This window comes from Vipera berus, assembly GCF_964194415.1.
Source record: "Vipera berus genome assembly, chromosome: 1".
Taxonomy (NCBI): domain Eukaryota; kingdom Metazoa; phylum Chordata; class Lepidosauria; order Squamata; family Viperidae; genus Vipera; species Vipera berus.
The window spans coordinates 283,056,367-283,070,648 of NC_138202.1; the positions used below are offsets into that span (position 1 = coordinate 283,056,367).

General features: G+C 39.3%; 1 protein-coding gene across 8 annotated transcripts in view; it reads left to right on the forward strand.

The window, feature by feature from the left end:
* The window catches only part of AFDN (afadin, adherens junction formation factor), a 105,825-nt gene that overhangs the window by 68,282 nt on the left and 23,261 nt on the right, over positions 1-14,282 (forward strand). For all 8 annotated transcript variants that reach the window (XM_081328857.1, XM_081328863.1, XM_081328864.1 and 5 more), the window contains 5 exons: positions 2,458-2,723; positions 7,106-7,249; positions 7,866-8,064; positions 9,250-9,353; positions 9,644-9,730. In XM_081328857.1, coding sequence (XP_081184983.1) covers positions 2,458-2,723; positions 7,106-7,249; positions 7,866-8,064; positions 9,250-9,353; positions 9,644-9,730 — 800 coding nt within the window. The remainder of the gene's footprint in view (positions 1-2,457; positions 2,724-7,105; positions 7,250-7,865; positions 8,065-9,249; positions 9,354-9,643; positions 9,731-14,282) is intronic.

Consider the following 14,282-nt stretch of genomic DNA (forward strand, 5'->3'; position numbering starts at 1 on the left):
ACCCGTGCCCTTCTTGGCTGGCTTATGCAGCTAGGGAGAGGACACGAGGCTGGTTCCAGGCAGTCATATCTGCTTCTTTGAGTGAGGGTAGTTTCCCCACCGTCTTGAAGGAGGCGGTGGTGAGACCTCTCCTCAAGAAGCCTGCCTTGGACCCAGCTGTGTTAAACAACTTTCGTCCAGTCTCCAACCTTCGCTTTCTTGCGAAGGTTGTTGAGAGTGTGGTGGCACATCAGCTCCCTCTGGTTCTGGATGAAGCGGATTATCTAGACCCGTACCAATCGGGTTTCAGGCCCGGGTACAGCACGGAGACGGCATTGGTCGCTCTGGTGAATGATCTCTGGAGGGCTCGGGACAGAGGATATTCCTCTGTCCTTGTCCTATTAGACCTCTCGGCGGCTTTCGATACCATCGACCATGGTATCCTGCTGCGGCGTCTCAGGGGATTGGGAGTGGGAGGCACAGTTCTTCAGTGGTTCTCCTCCTATCTCCTGGGACGCTCGCAGTTGGTGTTGGCAGGAGGACAGAGGTCGACCCCTAGGACCCTCGTTTGTGGAGTTCCTCAGGGGTCAGTCCTCTCGCCTCTCCTGTTCAACATCTACATGAAACCGCCGGGTGAGATCATTCGTGGTTTTGGAGTTGGGTATCATCAATATGCCGATGATACCCAACTTTTTATTTCGACCCCAAACCACCCCAGTGATGCCCTCGATGTGATGTCCCGTTGCCTGGAGGCGGTTCGGGCCTGGATGGGGAGGAACATACTTCAACTCAACCCTGACAAGACTGAGTGGCTGTGCATTCCGGCATCCCGGGACATTCAAAATATTCCATCTCTTCTTATGGGGGGTGAGTCCTTACCCCCCGTGGATAGGGCTCGCAACTTGGGAGTCCTCCTAGATTCACGACTTACTCTGGACGATCATATAGTGGCCGTGACTAGGGGGGCTTTCGCCCAGGTTCGCCTGGTGCGCCAGTTGCGGCCCTATCTGGACCGGGATGCCCTGTGTACGGTCACTCATGCGGTCGTGACCTCTCGCCTGGACTACTGCAATGCTCTCTACATGGGGCTTCCCTTGAAGACCACTCGGAGGCTTCAACTGGTACAGAATGCAGCCGCGAGAGTTGTCTTGGGAGTTTCCCGGTACTCCCATGTTACACCTTTGCTCCGCGAGCTGCATTGGTTACCAGTTGTCTTCCAGGTGAGGTTCAACGTTTTGGTTATGATCTTTAAGTCCTTACATGGCATGGGTCCGGGATACCTCGAGGACCACCTGCTGCCGGCGTCAACTCCCCTCCGCCCTGTGCGTGCCCACAGAGAGGGCCTCCTCAGGGTCAGGAAATGCCGACTGGTGGCCCCCAGGGGGAGGGCCTTCTGTGTAGGTGCTCCGGCATTATGGAACCAACTGCCGGTTGAGCTCCGGATGGCATCGGACCTTCGCTCCTTCCGCCGCGGGCTCAAGACCCACTTATTTGAACTAGCTGGTCTGGCCTGATGGGGGAATATGGGTTTTTTTAATGGGTTTTTTACTATTTTATCGTTGTTGTATTTTAATTGGGCATTGGTTTAATTTCTTTTTAATTTTTGTACTGCTATTTATATATGCCCTGTGAACCGCCCTGAGTCCCTCGGGAGAAGGGCGGTATAGAAATCGAATAAACTAAACTAAACTAAACTAAACTTAACTATAGAGGTATAAATAAATATAATAATGATCTAATAGGGTCTTACAGTAAAGTCATATGTAACTTCATTGTGGACAAAAGATACTTTACATAAACCTCAATGGTTTATATTATTTTGCTGAAACTGTAAATAGTAGAATCCTAAAATATTGTAGAATAGGATTTAGATGGTAGCATTACTAAAAAAATTGTGTAAAGTTTAGAAGATACTCAGCTAAAGTTTGATGGGATGGGATGCCCAAGAGTATAGTTTTGGAATATCCCAACAGTAAAATTTACTGTGAAGTAATGAATAACTATACATCACCAGTGGATTCCTTAATTATCTTGTTTGTGACTCAAATAGGAAACATGTGGACTTTAATTTAGTATAGATTGTATCTGCAAATAAGCAAAAAACTGCTGCTCCTATGTTTACATACTGTTTATGTTACAACTAAGGTAACAGATCTGGCAAGTTACCAATAATATAATACTAATAGCCAATTGCTTGTTTTTGTTTCTGAGAGTCAGAGAGGAAGGGAAAGCAGTAAAGGATTAAAATTATAAAAATATATTTTTATCCATATCCATTTATTTGTATTAATTATGTATCACATTAATATTAAAAGTTTATAATATAACAATGTAGTATAATACATATAGTGATGTAGTTCAGTATTATCTTTCTGCAGTAAAGATTTCCATGCAGACTTTAGTTTTTTATATTAACATAGTAGTTCTATTTAGAATTTATTGCTAAGTGAAATGTCATGTGTAACTTTTTTCTTGTAGATGATGTCTTGCATACGTTAACTGGAGCCATGTCCCTGTTGCGACGATGTAGAGTGAATGCAGCACTGACAATACAGCTTTTCTCCCAGCTATTTCATTTTATCAACATGTGGCTTTTTAACAGATTGGTTACTGATCCAGATTCAGGACTGTGCTCACATTATTGGGGAGCTATTATTCGCCAACAGTTGGGTCACATAGAAGCCTGGGCAGAAAAACAGGGTTTGGAGCTGGCTGCTGATTGTCATCTCAGTCGGATAGTACAGGTAGGTATTTGAGTACTTTGGAAAAAAATTAATTCAGTCTTTTTGGGGCACATACATCAAGTTGTATAAGACACCCTAAAGTCACTTTAATAATCAGCTTTAGGAAATTAGGAAATCCCCATATTTTTTATTCTGTTCTGCCATATTATTATCCCTGTTTCTGTATCATAATCTGTGGTGCCTTTGTTGAAGGTTCTTAATAGGATGGGAATGATTAAGAACTATTTAACTGTGGATCTAATTCATATGAGTAGATTTCAGAATGAGTTAATCAATCTATATAGTATATGGGATTCCATAGTGTTTCATTTGTGCCTGTAGCTTGCCTTTATATATTCAGAACTGTTGGGACACTTTGTCTAAGTATGGCTGGTTTATCTGTGCAGTTTTAATAGGCTGCTCTGAAAAGTTGATAAATCTAGTAAATTTCCTAATGTTACTAGTTTTCTGTTCTTCTAGACCAGACAGTTAGGCCTTGGATTGTATTTCATACTCTGTTCTATACTATATTTACATTTTATTATGCAGAAGCTATGCGGATTCTAAATTGGTGTATGCTTTTGGTAATTGGTTGGATAAGTCTACATAGCATACTTTGTGATATCAACATTATTTTGTAATATTTCAAATTATCAAATTAATATTTATCATTTCTTATTACGTTGTATGAGGACTCATGCCTTGAGCAGGGAGTTGGACTAGAAAACCTCCAAGGTCCCTTCCACTTCTGTGATTCTATGATTCTATTTTTCTGTTTTACAGTTTGGTGGCTCTGTATACAAACAGCATGAAACAATTTCTGACAAAGCCCCTTCTTTCTTTCTGCATCTATCACTTTTAAGTTATGGATGGAAGTTTCTGGGGGCATTGTTTTTGTTCTTTTTCCTTCCAAGTGGAGACGGCATTGGTCGCGCTGGTGAATGATCTCTGGCGGGCTCGGGACAGGGGCTGTTCCTCTGTCCTAGTCCTATTAGACCTCTCAGCGGCTTTCAATACCATCGACCATGGTATCCTGCTGCGGCGTCTCAGGGGGTTGGGAGTGGGAGGCACAGTTCTTCAGTGGTTCTCCTCCTACCTTCTGGGGCGTTCGCAGTCGGTGTTGGCAGGAGGGCAGAGGTCGACCTTGAGGCCCCTTGTTTGTGGAGTTCCTCAGGGATCGGTCCTCTCGCCTCTCCTGTTCAACATCTACATGAAGCCTCTGGGTGAGATCATTCGTGGTTTTGGAGTTGGTTATCATCAGTACGCTGATGATACCCAGCTTTTTATTTCAACCCCAAACCACCCCAGTGATGCCCTCGACGTGATGTCCCGTTGCCTAGAGGCGGTTTGGGTCTGGATGGGGAGGAACAGGCTTCGACTCAACCCTGACAAGACTGAGTGGCTGTGCGTGCCGGCATCTCAGGATATTCAGAATATTCCATCTCTTTCTATGGGGGGTGAGCTATTACCCCCCCGTAGATAGGGCTCGCAACTTGGGGGGTCCTTCTAGATTCACAGCTCTCCTTAGAAGATCATATAGGAGCTGTGACTAGGGGGGCCTTCGCCCAGGTTCGCCTGGTGCGCCAGTTGCGGCCCTATCTAGACCGGGATGCCTTGCGTACAGTCACTCATGCGCTCGTGACCTCTCGTTTGGACTACTGCAACGCTCTCTACATGGGGCTGCCCTTGAGGACCACTCGGAGGCTTCAACTGGTGCAGAATGCAGCTGCGCGAGTTGTGTTGGGGGTCTCCCGATACTCCCATGTTACACCTCTGCTCCGCGAGCTGCATTGGCTGCCAGTTGCCCTCCGGGTGAGATTCAAGGTGCTGGTTATGACCTATAAAGCCCTACATGGCATGGGTCCGGATTACCTACGGCAGCACCTGCTGCCAGCATCAACTTCCCTCCGTCCAGTGCGCTCCCACAGAGTGGGCCTCCTCAGGGTGCCTCCGATCAGAGAATGTCGATTGGTGGCCCCCAGGGGGAGGGCGTTCTCTGTGGGCGTGCCAGACCTGTGGAACCGCTTGCCGGTTGAGCTCCGAATGGCCCCCGACCTTCGCTCCTTCTGGCGCGATTTAAAAACTTATTTATTTGAACAATCTGGCCTGGTCTGATGGGTTTGGGGTTGGATTTAGTTTTAACACACTTTTATTATTGTATTATATTGGGCATAATTATTTAATTCTTTTTAACTCTTTTTTAACTTTTGTATTTACATTTTGATATTTATTGCCCTGTACACCGCCCTGAGTCCTTCGGGAGAAGGGCGGTATAAAAATTTAATAAATAATAAAAAAATAATAATTTTCTGTTACTGGATAAATTTGCATCAGAACTTTTCTGCATGGCTACAACAAATCCTACTGACTTCTTATACATACATAGTGCAGAGATAAAACAGTTTCCTGCTTGTATCACAGTGTCACAGGATGGCAGCTATCTGATATCATACTGACACAGAGGTAGAAGCCATTATAAACCTAGGCAGGAAAATTACCTCCATCTGTTTGTTGACAGTCAGAACTCAAGCAAAGACACATTCTTAGTCCTTGCTAAACTGAATGTTTTCAAGCTCGCTTCATATTTCTGTGAAGAACGTGGGAACTTTTGATAAGGGAAGTTAGCAAAGGGAAATGATTAAGCGCAATTTTCAGTGTAAATGTATGTGAATGCAATATTACTGCACAGTGACTTTGAAAACCCTTTCCTGTTGGGTCCATCTTCTGGCAACCAGAAAGGCATGTCATGGCAATCTCAAGTATTATTTATTGTTCCATATATGTTGGATAAGTGGTAAGACAGGATGTTGTACGGCCAAGTGCCAGCCTCAAATATATTGTGTTTCCCCGAAAGTAAGACCTATCCCAAAGATAAGCCCTAGCTTGATTTCTGGGGTTGGGCTTAATATAAGCCCTACCCCCCCCCCCCAAAAAAGAGCCTTGGTGGAGCAGTGGGCTAATGCCTCCTTAAGTAACACCAGCTGCCTGCAATTAGTGCAGGTTCGCATCCCACCAGGCTCAAGGTTGACTCAGCCTTCCATCCTTCCGAGGTAGGTAAAATGAGGACCCAGATTGTTGGGGGCAATTAAGCTGACTTTGTAATAATGCCGCTTGGGGTGTGTGTGAAAGCCCTAATAAGCAGGCATATACATAGAATGAAGGCTACTGCTAAGCTTGTAAGCCGCCCTGAGTCTTCGAAGAAGGGCGGGATATAAATGGAATTAAAATTAAAATTAAATTAAAATTAAAATTACCGTAAGTCCTAGTTTTGGGGTGAGGTGCACGCCTAAAAAGCCAGGGCAGGGGTGGGAGTGGGGTAGCTTACTGTTGCAGGCTTACAGGCTTCCCATGGATCAACACTTGTGTCTCTGGCACACTTTTTATGCAGCCGAAGGAGCAGCTTCATTCTGCAGCTAAGAATGGAATTCTGGTGTGCATTTTGCAGTCAGAGGCCTTTCCGGAAGGCCTCTGCAGCCGAGAACTGAGCTATGGATTCATAGCTTGATTCTCTGCTACAGAGGCTTTCCGGAAAGACCTCTGACTGAGAAATGCCCGCCAGAGCTCCATTCTTAGCTGCAGAATAAAGCTGCTCTTTCAGCTGCAGAAGTGGGCCGGCTGGGCGGGGCTGTTGGTGCTGCTGCCACGAGGTGAGTGGAAAAGATCCCCCCCCCAATAAGACCTGGTGCCTCTTTTGGAGGCAGAAAAAATAATAATAACATGGTTGAGAAACATGGTACCTAGTTTTAAAAATGTCTCTTGACCTCATGGACCTCATAAATTATGAGATATGTCTCTTGAGGCTGTTTTATTAACTATTTTATTTAGTTATTGTGTGATTATTTAAATAATATATGTTTATTACTTTTATATTTTGTGAACCACTTCAACTATCCTTTGGATGAAAAGAGAATTTTTTTTAAAAAAAATCATAAATGTGAACTATGTGCAAAGTAGGAGTTACTTAAGAATTTCCTTAAAACAGTTTTTGGTATAAATTTGTCTGACAACCTTCCATAGAAAGGTGGTAATACGCTGTTTTAATTTAGCTTGGAATGAATTTATATTGTACATCTTACAGTTCATTCCTAAACAAACCCAAATGGTGGGGAACAAACAAAACTCAAGCATTTCTGGTGACTAGGTTGTGATGTCTAACGTTAAACCGATCCATGACAAGAAAAAATCAAGCCATATTTTAAGTGTCCAGTGGTTATGGTATGCTGACCGACTGAAGACGAAAAAATAAGACAAAGCATAATGCAAGATGAAAAATGCACTGTTTCAATATTTTATTGAGGAACCTAGGTAGTGCTAAATCAGAAGCATTTTATCTATATTATAGTGTCCACTGCTATATAGATTAATATCAAAGTGGATTTACTTATAATCCTCTCTTTTTTCAGGCAACTACATTACTTACCATGGATAAGTATTCTCCTGAAGACATTCCTAATATTAATAGTACCTGTTTTAAACTCAATTCCCTACAACTGCATGCATTGCTACAAAATTATCATTGTGCCCCAGATGAGCCATTTATCCCACCAGTAAGTTAATCTTATCTTTTAATTAGGGGGGGTATTTTTTTGCCATTGATACATTATAATAATACCTTGATACTGCTCACTTAACCATTTATTCAGCTATTGTTTGAAGTTGCAATGTCATCAAACAAATGATAGTTATGACTAGTTCTCAAAGTTGCAGCCATTGCCATGCCCCGGTGGTCACATGATTAAAATGTAGGGGCTGCCAGGAGATATGTGGGGTCCTTACTGGACAACAGTTCAGTCATGGCCTAATAGCTGCAGCCAGGACTACTGAAATTACCATCATTAAGTTATGCAGTGCCATGATATTTCGCCTAACCACTTCAATAGTAATGGGAATTCTGATCCCAAGGATTGCTAAGCAAAGCTTATCTGTGTTTAGTGTATCTGTTTCCTAGAACAGTCACCAGAGCAGTGTTTATATCCTAAATATTTTCTTCCGGATGTTTAATACTCCTGAAATATCTCTTATCAAATGAATTAGTCTTCTTAACTGAACAGTGAATATCTGCATCTGAATCAATAACATGACTAACTCCAGACAGCAAAAATGTAGAATTCCCTTGCCTACATTTCCATGTATAATACTGTATATTTTTCCTCTTTCCACCAGGAATTAATAGACAATGTTGTAGCTGTTGCAGAAAATACCGCCGATGAACTAGCTCGTAGTGATGGTAGAGAAGTACAGTTAGAAGAGGACCCTGATCTTCAGCTTCCTTTTCTTCTCCCAGAAGATGGTTACTCATGTGATGTTGTCCGAAACATTCCAAATGGATTACAGGAATTTTTAGATCCACTCTGCCAAAGAGGTTAACTTTTTTTTTAAAGTTCGCATTTATGTAGAAATTATATGTCAGCCCTCCCAGGTAAACCAGACAGGAAACATGACTAGATAAGCTAAATCTACTTTATACCTTCAGACTTGCAAAATTCTGTTAATGTAGCCTTTCAATAGCTACATTAACAGAATTTTGCAAGTCTGAAGGTATAAAGTTCCCACCACCGGTTTTAACTATCTGATCAATTAGGGCACATCCTTCTTAAGTTTCTTTCCCTGACCATTAAGCAATTGCAGGCTACTTCCTCTAGGCAGCATCTTTTTATCTTGTCCCCGTCAGTCATCTACACATTCCATTACCCAACCTATTTTAATGCATTGGTTGTTTTACACATACCTCTTGAGGCACATCTTTATTTATTATACAGTTTTAGCTTCTTAGCTGATTAATGACCACAATAAAGTAATTTATTTATATTTTAGTTTCTGTTTGGTCCAATATCCTTATTACTATTTTGTACGCCACCCAAAATCTATGGATTGGTGGTGGTGTTGTTAGCTGCGAAGTCGTGTCCGACCCATCGCGACCCTATGGACAACATTCCTCCAGGCTTTCCTGTCCTCTACCATCTTCTGGAGTCCATTTAAGCTCACGCCTACTGCTTCAGTGACTCCATCCAGCCACCTCATTCTCTGTCGTCCCCTTCTTCTATTGCCCTCGATCTTTCCCAGCATTAGGCTCTTCTCCAGTGAGTCCTTCCTTCTCATTAGGTGGCCAAAGTATTTGAGTTTTAGCTTCAGGATCTGGCCTTCTAAAGAGCAGTCAGGGTTGATCTCCTCTAGGACTGACCGGTTTGATCGCCTTGCAGTCCAAGGGACTCACAGGAGTCTTCTCCAGCACCATAGTTCAAAGGCCTCAATTCTTTGGCGCTCAGCCTTTCTTATGGTCCAACTTTCACTGCCATACATTGCAACTGGGAAGACCATAGCCTTGACTATACGCACTTTTGTTGACAGGGTGATGTCTCTGCTTTATGGATTGGTGTAGGTTACAATAACTGCAAGTAAATAAATGCATTTATCAAGTTGATGCCCAATTTTTTTTAAAATAATGAGTCCTTTGTGGAGTGAGTTTTTGGGAGGTCTATAGTGTTCTAATTAATTTATTTGAGCATACGGAATATAAGTCCTGTTATCCGTTAACATTTTCATTTAGGGTTTTGCAGGTTAACACCTCAGCCACGATCACCAGGAACTTGGACAATATATTTTGAAGGTGCAGATTATGAAAGCCATCTGTTACAAGACAATGCAGATTTGGCAAGTATTCATATTGCAGGAGAAACAACAAAAATGGATACTTTAAACTATGCAATGAAATATGACATTTGTAGTAATGTGCATCATGGTAAAAATTAGAATGTAGAATTCTCCAACTTTGTCTTACAGTAGAAAAAAAGCATTCTCTTAATAAGTCGTTGCTTTTTTCTTATTCTTTAGTATTGGAACAATAAGACAGTAGGATAACTTCAAGTAAAAAAATATATTATTTCTCAGAAATTATTTCTCTACCCAGTTCTCAATATTTTCTTCTTATTTTGTTTCATCAGGCTCAGCCATTGAGGAAAGAACCTGAAATAATCACTGTAACATTAAAGAAACAAAATGGGATGGGATTAAGCATCGTTGCTGCAAAGGTACTAAATGATTTATTGGTATGAAACTTGTTACTCAAAGTGATAACAATAGCTCATGTGTGAAGCTTAATATGAATAAATATTGGAGGCAGTCATAGATTAAGATAAAGTTGAAAAAAATACTTGGTGAATTTTCTTTAAAAAGTTTTCACTAATGCTGTTATAGCAACTGTTTCATTTTTCAGGCAGCTGTACTTTCACCACAGACAGAAGAGGGTGTCTCCACTGTATTTTAATAAGGAGGCTGGCTGGTATGGGAGCAGATGGTGATGCCCATCATAATATTTCTTGCTCTTTAAAGAGGAAAGGCAATGCAGTCTGACTAGGTTTTTCTGTTAGAAGTAACTGGAATCTGTTAGTGTGAGAGAAATGGCATTTCTCATGTGGAAATAATAACAAGTACCATATATTTTATGCCATTTTCCACATGAGAATAGCCTTTCTTAATCCTGAGACACTTGCAGGTCAGCTTGTTCTTTACCTCATAGATGACTAAAGGTACAACACCAAAAGCTGAAAATCAGTTAAAGATGCAAAATGGCTGCTCAGATGAATGGGCACATATTTCTTCCTAAGATTCCATGCGTCTAAGCTCAGCTCAACACAACAGGATTTTTTTGGATATTGGGTTAAGATGAACACTTCTTTCTCACAAGCATATATCTGTTTTGTCTTTCTTGTTTCCACTGCCCCTTGCTTTTGAATTAGAGACAGTTTTGGTTGATGTCAGTTGGAAGTTGAAACCCTGATCAATTTAGCTAAAACATGAATAGATGGTTATAGATTAGAAACTCCCTCCCTCCATATTTTTGTCAACAAAACTACATGGATGTGTCCATGACATTATCAGGTTGTATTCATCTTACTAGAGCCTTTACTTTTTAATTTATCTCATTAGCTATACATCTATATTGTACAAGCAAGAAAGCCTTGCTTGTTGATTTTGTAGCAACCTGAGCATAATCTAAAGTAAATTCTTGACTCACCAGTTTTCACCCACCAGATGGTGCAGTTCTCCAGTACTGAAAAATATTAAATTCATGTAACTAAAAAATAAAGTACCTCTGATGCAATGTAATGTTTGAAACTTCATTTTTTCAGATTATTCTGTAAATATATTTTTATTTATAGGAACATATGAGGAATACAGCTTTGGTGTTATTAAAAAAAGCCCTCTACCTCTGTTTATTTGGGCATTTTACAAACTATGTAGGTGTCTTCATATTAGCTGTAATACACCAGTGCAATCCAGATTTCTAACATCTAAGAAGTTAAGGATTTATAACCATAATGGGCAGACTCCATTACAGTGTTAACTTGAAGACTACTTGTATATTCTTTTGCTGCAGATAAGTAGGTCTAATTCTCAGTTATTTAAAAAGGCTGTGTAAGAATACTGACATCTTTGAAGGAAGGATCATAATTCTGTGACTTTTCTATAGGTAAGTGGTGGATTAGTATGGTCCAGTTATTAAGATATTGGACTAGAATCTGGGAAATTCAGATTCAGGTACTGTATGCCCTGAGTCATTAAAGCTTAGTAGACATTTAGGAAGCAGTTTCTCTCTCTCTGGCAGTTACCTCACAGGTTTGTTTTGTGGAGGGAGCAAATTGGAGAAGAAAGTGTTATGTATACAGTGTTTAGTTCCCAGAGAAAAGATGGGATATGAGGAGTGAAATAAATAGCACATAGTTTACCAAGTTCCACAAATGAAATTTCTTGTTATTGATTTTTAAGGAAGAGTTTACAAGGATGTTGGTTTGACATTTATTTCTCTTAAACAGTATATAAATAATTTCTAAATTATTCTGGCAGTGATATTGCTTTTGTGTACCACTTAATGGGCTATTTTTTGTCTCAAAAGCTATTGATTCACTGAATATTTTGCATTAAGATGCAAACAGAACATGTTGTAAGGTCATATCTGACTTCTATGAGAGTTTGGTTTTGAAAAGTTCTTAGTGTAATTTTATTAACAACTGAACAATTTCACTATCTTTTTGAAGCAAGAGAAAAATTAGCTTGTTGAATGAGACAATGGAATAATGTATACGCTTGATATGTCTAGGCTCCCTAAAATTTCTATTACCTAATTGATCACTTAGATTGATTAATTTCTCTTTATTTACCAAGAAACAAGTTCTGAGAAAGATTCAGCAGGGAGTCAAGATTGTTTTATTCTTACAGCCAAAATTCCTCTAGTAGAGAATTAAAACTTAATTAAAGTAACCTTAGTAGACGAGAAGTATATTTTTCTTTTTGTAATTTTAATAGGATTAATGTATAATCATCTTAAGTATTTTTAATACCTCTTAAATGTTCTGTAATAAAGAGTTGATAAACATCAGTCTTTCTGCTAAAGTGATGGTACTTTTAGGTGCTATTATCTAAAATTAAAGAAGACAATTTTTGAAAAGGGATATCGTTGGTCTTCATATATTCTGTAGTGGCATTTTAGCCTTTGAGAAATATCTGGCAATTTGAAATTGTTGACTTCATGCCTTGCCATTGAGTAACCAAATGCAAATTGTTGGCTGCTTTTTAAAACAAATTTCTGAACTCACCAAATTTTTAACCAATTCAATCACTATATCGCTGCTAAAGAAGACTACTTCTAATTCCTAATATTCCTGAAATAATTACTACAATACCCAACCACTTTTTAGTTAATAGGGGATTAACCCAATCTATTATTAATGGTGAATGGCAGGGATGTGGTATTGGATCAAACGTCTAAAAAGCCAGATGTTTCTGTTAGCATATTGTTTACAACATTGGCATTCTATATGAGCATAGCCATTCTGAGCTGAAGGGCAATAGTTATAATTCCAGTCTCTTTTGAGTGGGTTTTCTACTCTTGCTGTGATGATTTCCATTTGCTGACATTTAAATGGTTGCTTGCCAATAATAGTACCAAGAAGCACACTTTGGGTGGCAGAAATTGGATTATTTGGGGTTCAGGGATAATAATACTCTGAGAGTGAGGGCAAAATTTTAGTAGTATTATGTCTAAAATAGGTTTTGATGTTAAATGCTGCTTAACTTCCAACCACACTATGGTTACATTTTATGAAATCCAGATGAGTTGGAAGCAGTGTGTGCATGCAGTTTACTTTAGAAATATATCACTTGGGGGAGGAGGGAGGGTGGGGAGGAGCCAGCATTTGATTTCTTCAAATCTGAGAGCCAGCACTTTACTTCCTGTTTAATTTGGATTTTCTATATCTTGTACAATAGAGTGATTGATTTTTTTCTAGGCAGTATCTTCATTTTAATAAAGCTTTTAAATGAAAATCAGAGTAGCAAAGCTGTGTATGAGTTGGACTATTATATCGATTGTAGCTAGTGTTGATAGATGTTACGCAGCATCAGTTCCTGGCCAAATTATCCTGCTGGGTGTTTTGGAAAATCTAGCAGACTGAAAGTTGTGCTTAAAGTCTAAGAAACAAGTGAGGAGTTGTATTTTCTGGAGTTACAATGTGGTTTTCAGTTGTTGGAAGAACAGAATCCTTGGTAAGTCTCTACAGCGAAAGTTTCCCTATAAACTTATACTTTTAATGTTCTTCCTAATCTTCCATTTAATCTAAAATTGTTTGGCAAATTTAATTTTAGGAGCACTGCTTTTATAACATTACTATCTATTTGAATTTATGGAATTAAAAAACAAATGAATTATACATAAAACCTGTTCCTATTATCTGATATTAAATGAAAAGTACAGTGGCAGGGTTTAATTTCTGTAACTTGTAAATAACAATTGTTATATTAAGTGTTGAAAAATCAGGTCTAATTTAAGCACTTTGTGTTGCTTGATAAAATGGATGTACTATTTCAATCCTGGACATAAAAAATGAATAATTTGACATTAATAAATAAAAGAACGCTTTGCAAATGTTCTCATTTCATAAATTTCATGTAAGTAAAATAAATGTTGGTATCATTTGATTCTGATGTTAGAAAGCAAAAATATTTTAAAATGTCTTAACAGGTTATTTAATAGATTGACAACAACAATTTTAGCTGATCACATTTGCTATTCTTTGTTTTCAGTTGCTTTTACAAAGAAAGAGTAAAGAAAAACAATCAGTTTACAATGATTAAAATTGTAAAGAAAAGTGGAAAAAAATTAGTGGGAAACTTGAAAATATGTTATATTAAATAATCTTAAAAAGCCAAACAAAAAGGCTTAACCTTATCTATGCTCTCTCTCTCTCTCTCTCTCTCTCTCTCTCTCTCTCTCTCTCTCTCTCTCTCTGTGTGTGTGTGTGTGTGTGTGTGTGTAGGTAGATGTCTGTCTCCATGTGTATTTTTATGTATGGAACAGTATAACGAGAAAACAGCATAATGCTAGGCATGCTTATTTGTAGGTATGTGTATATACACCCACAATAACTGTTTAACATTCATAGCTGAAGCCCTATTTTTATTCCAATTCATAAAAAAGGTACAATTGCACTTGACTTCTAAACTTTCCTCTTTTTAAAGTGCTTGATCACATTTGATTTTTTTAATTCTGAAATTTGTCTTACTTTTCCTTTCAAATTGTTGTAC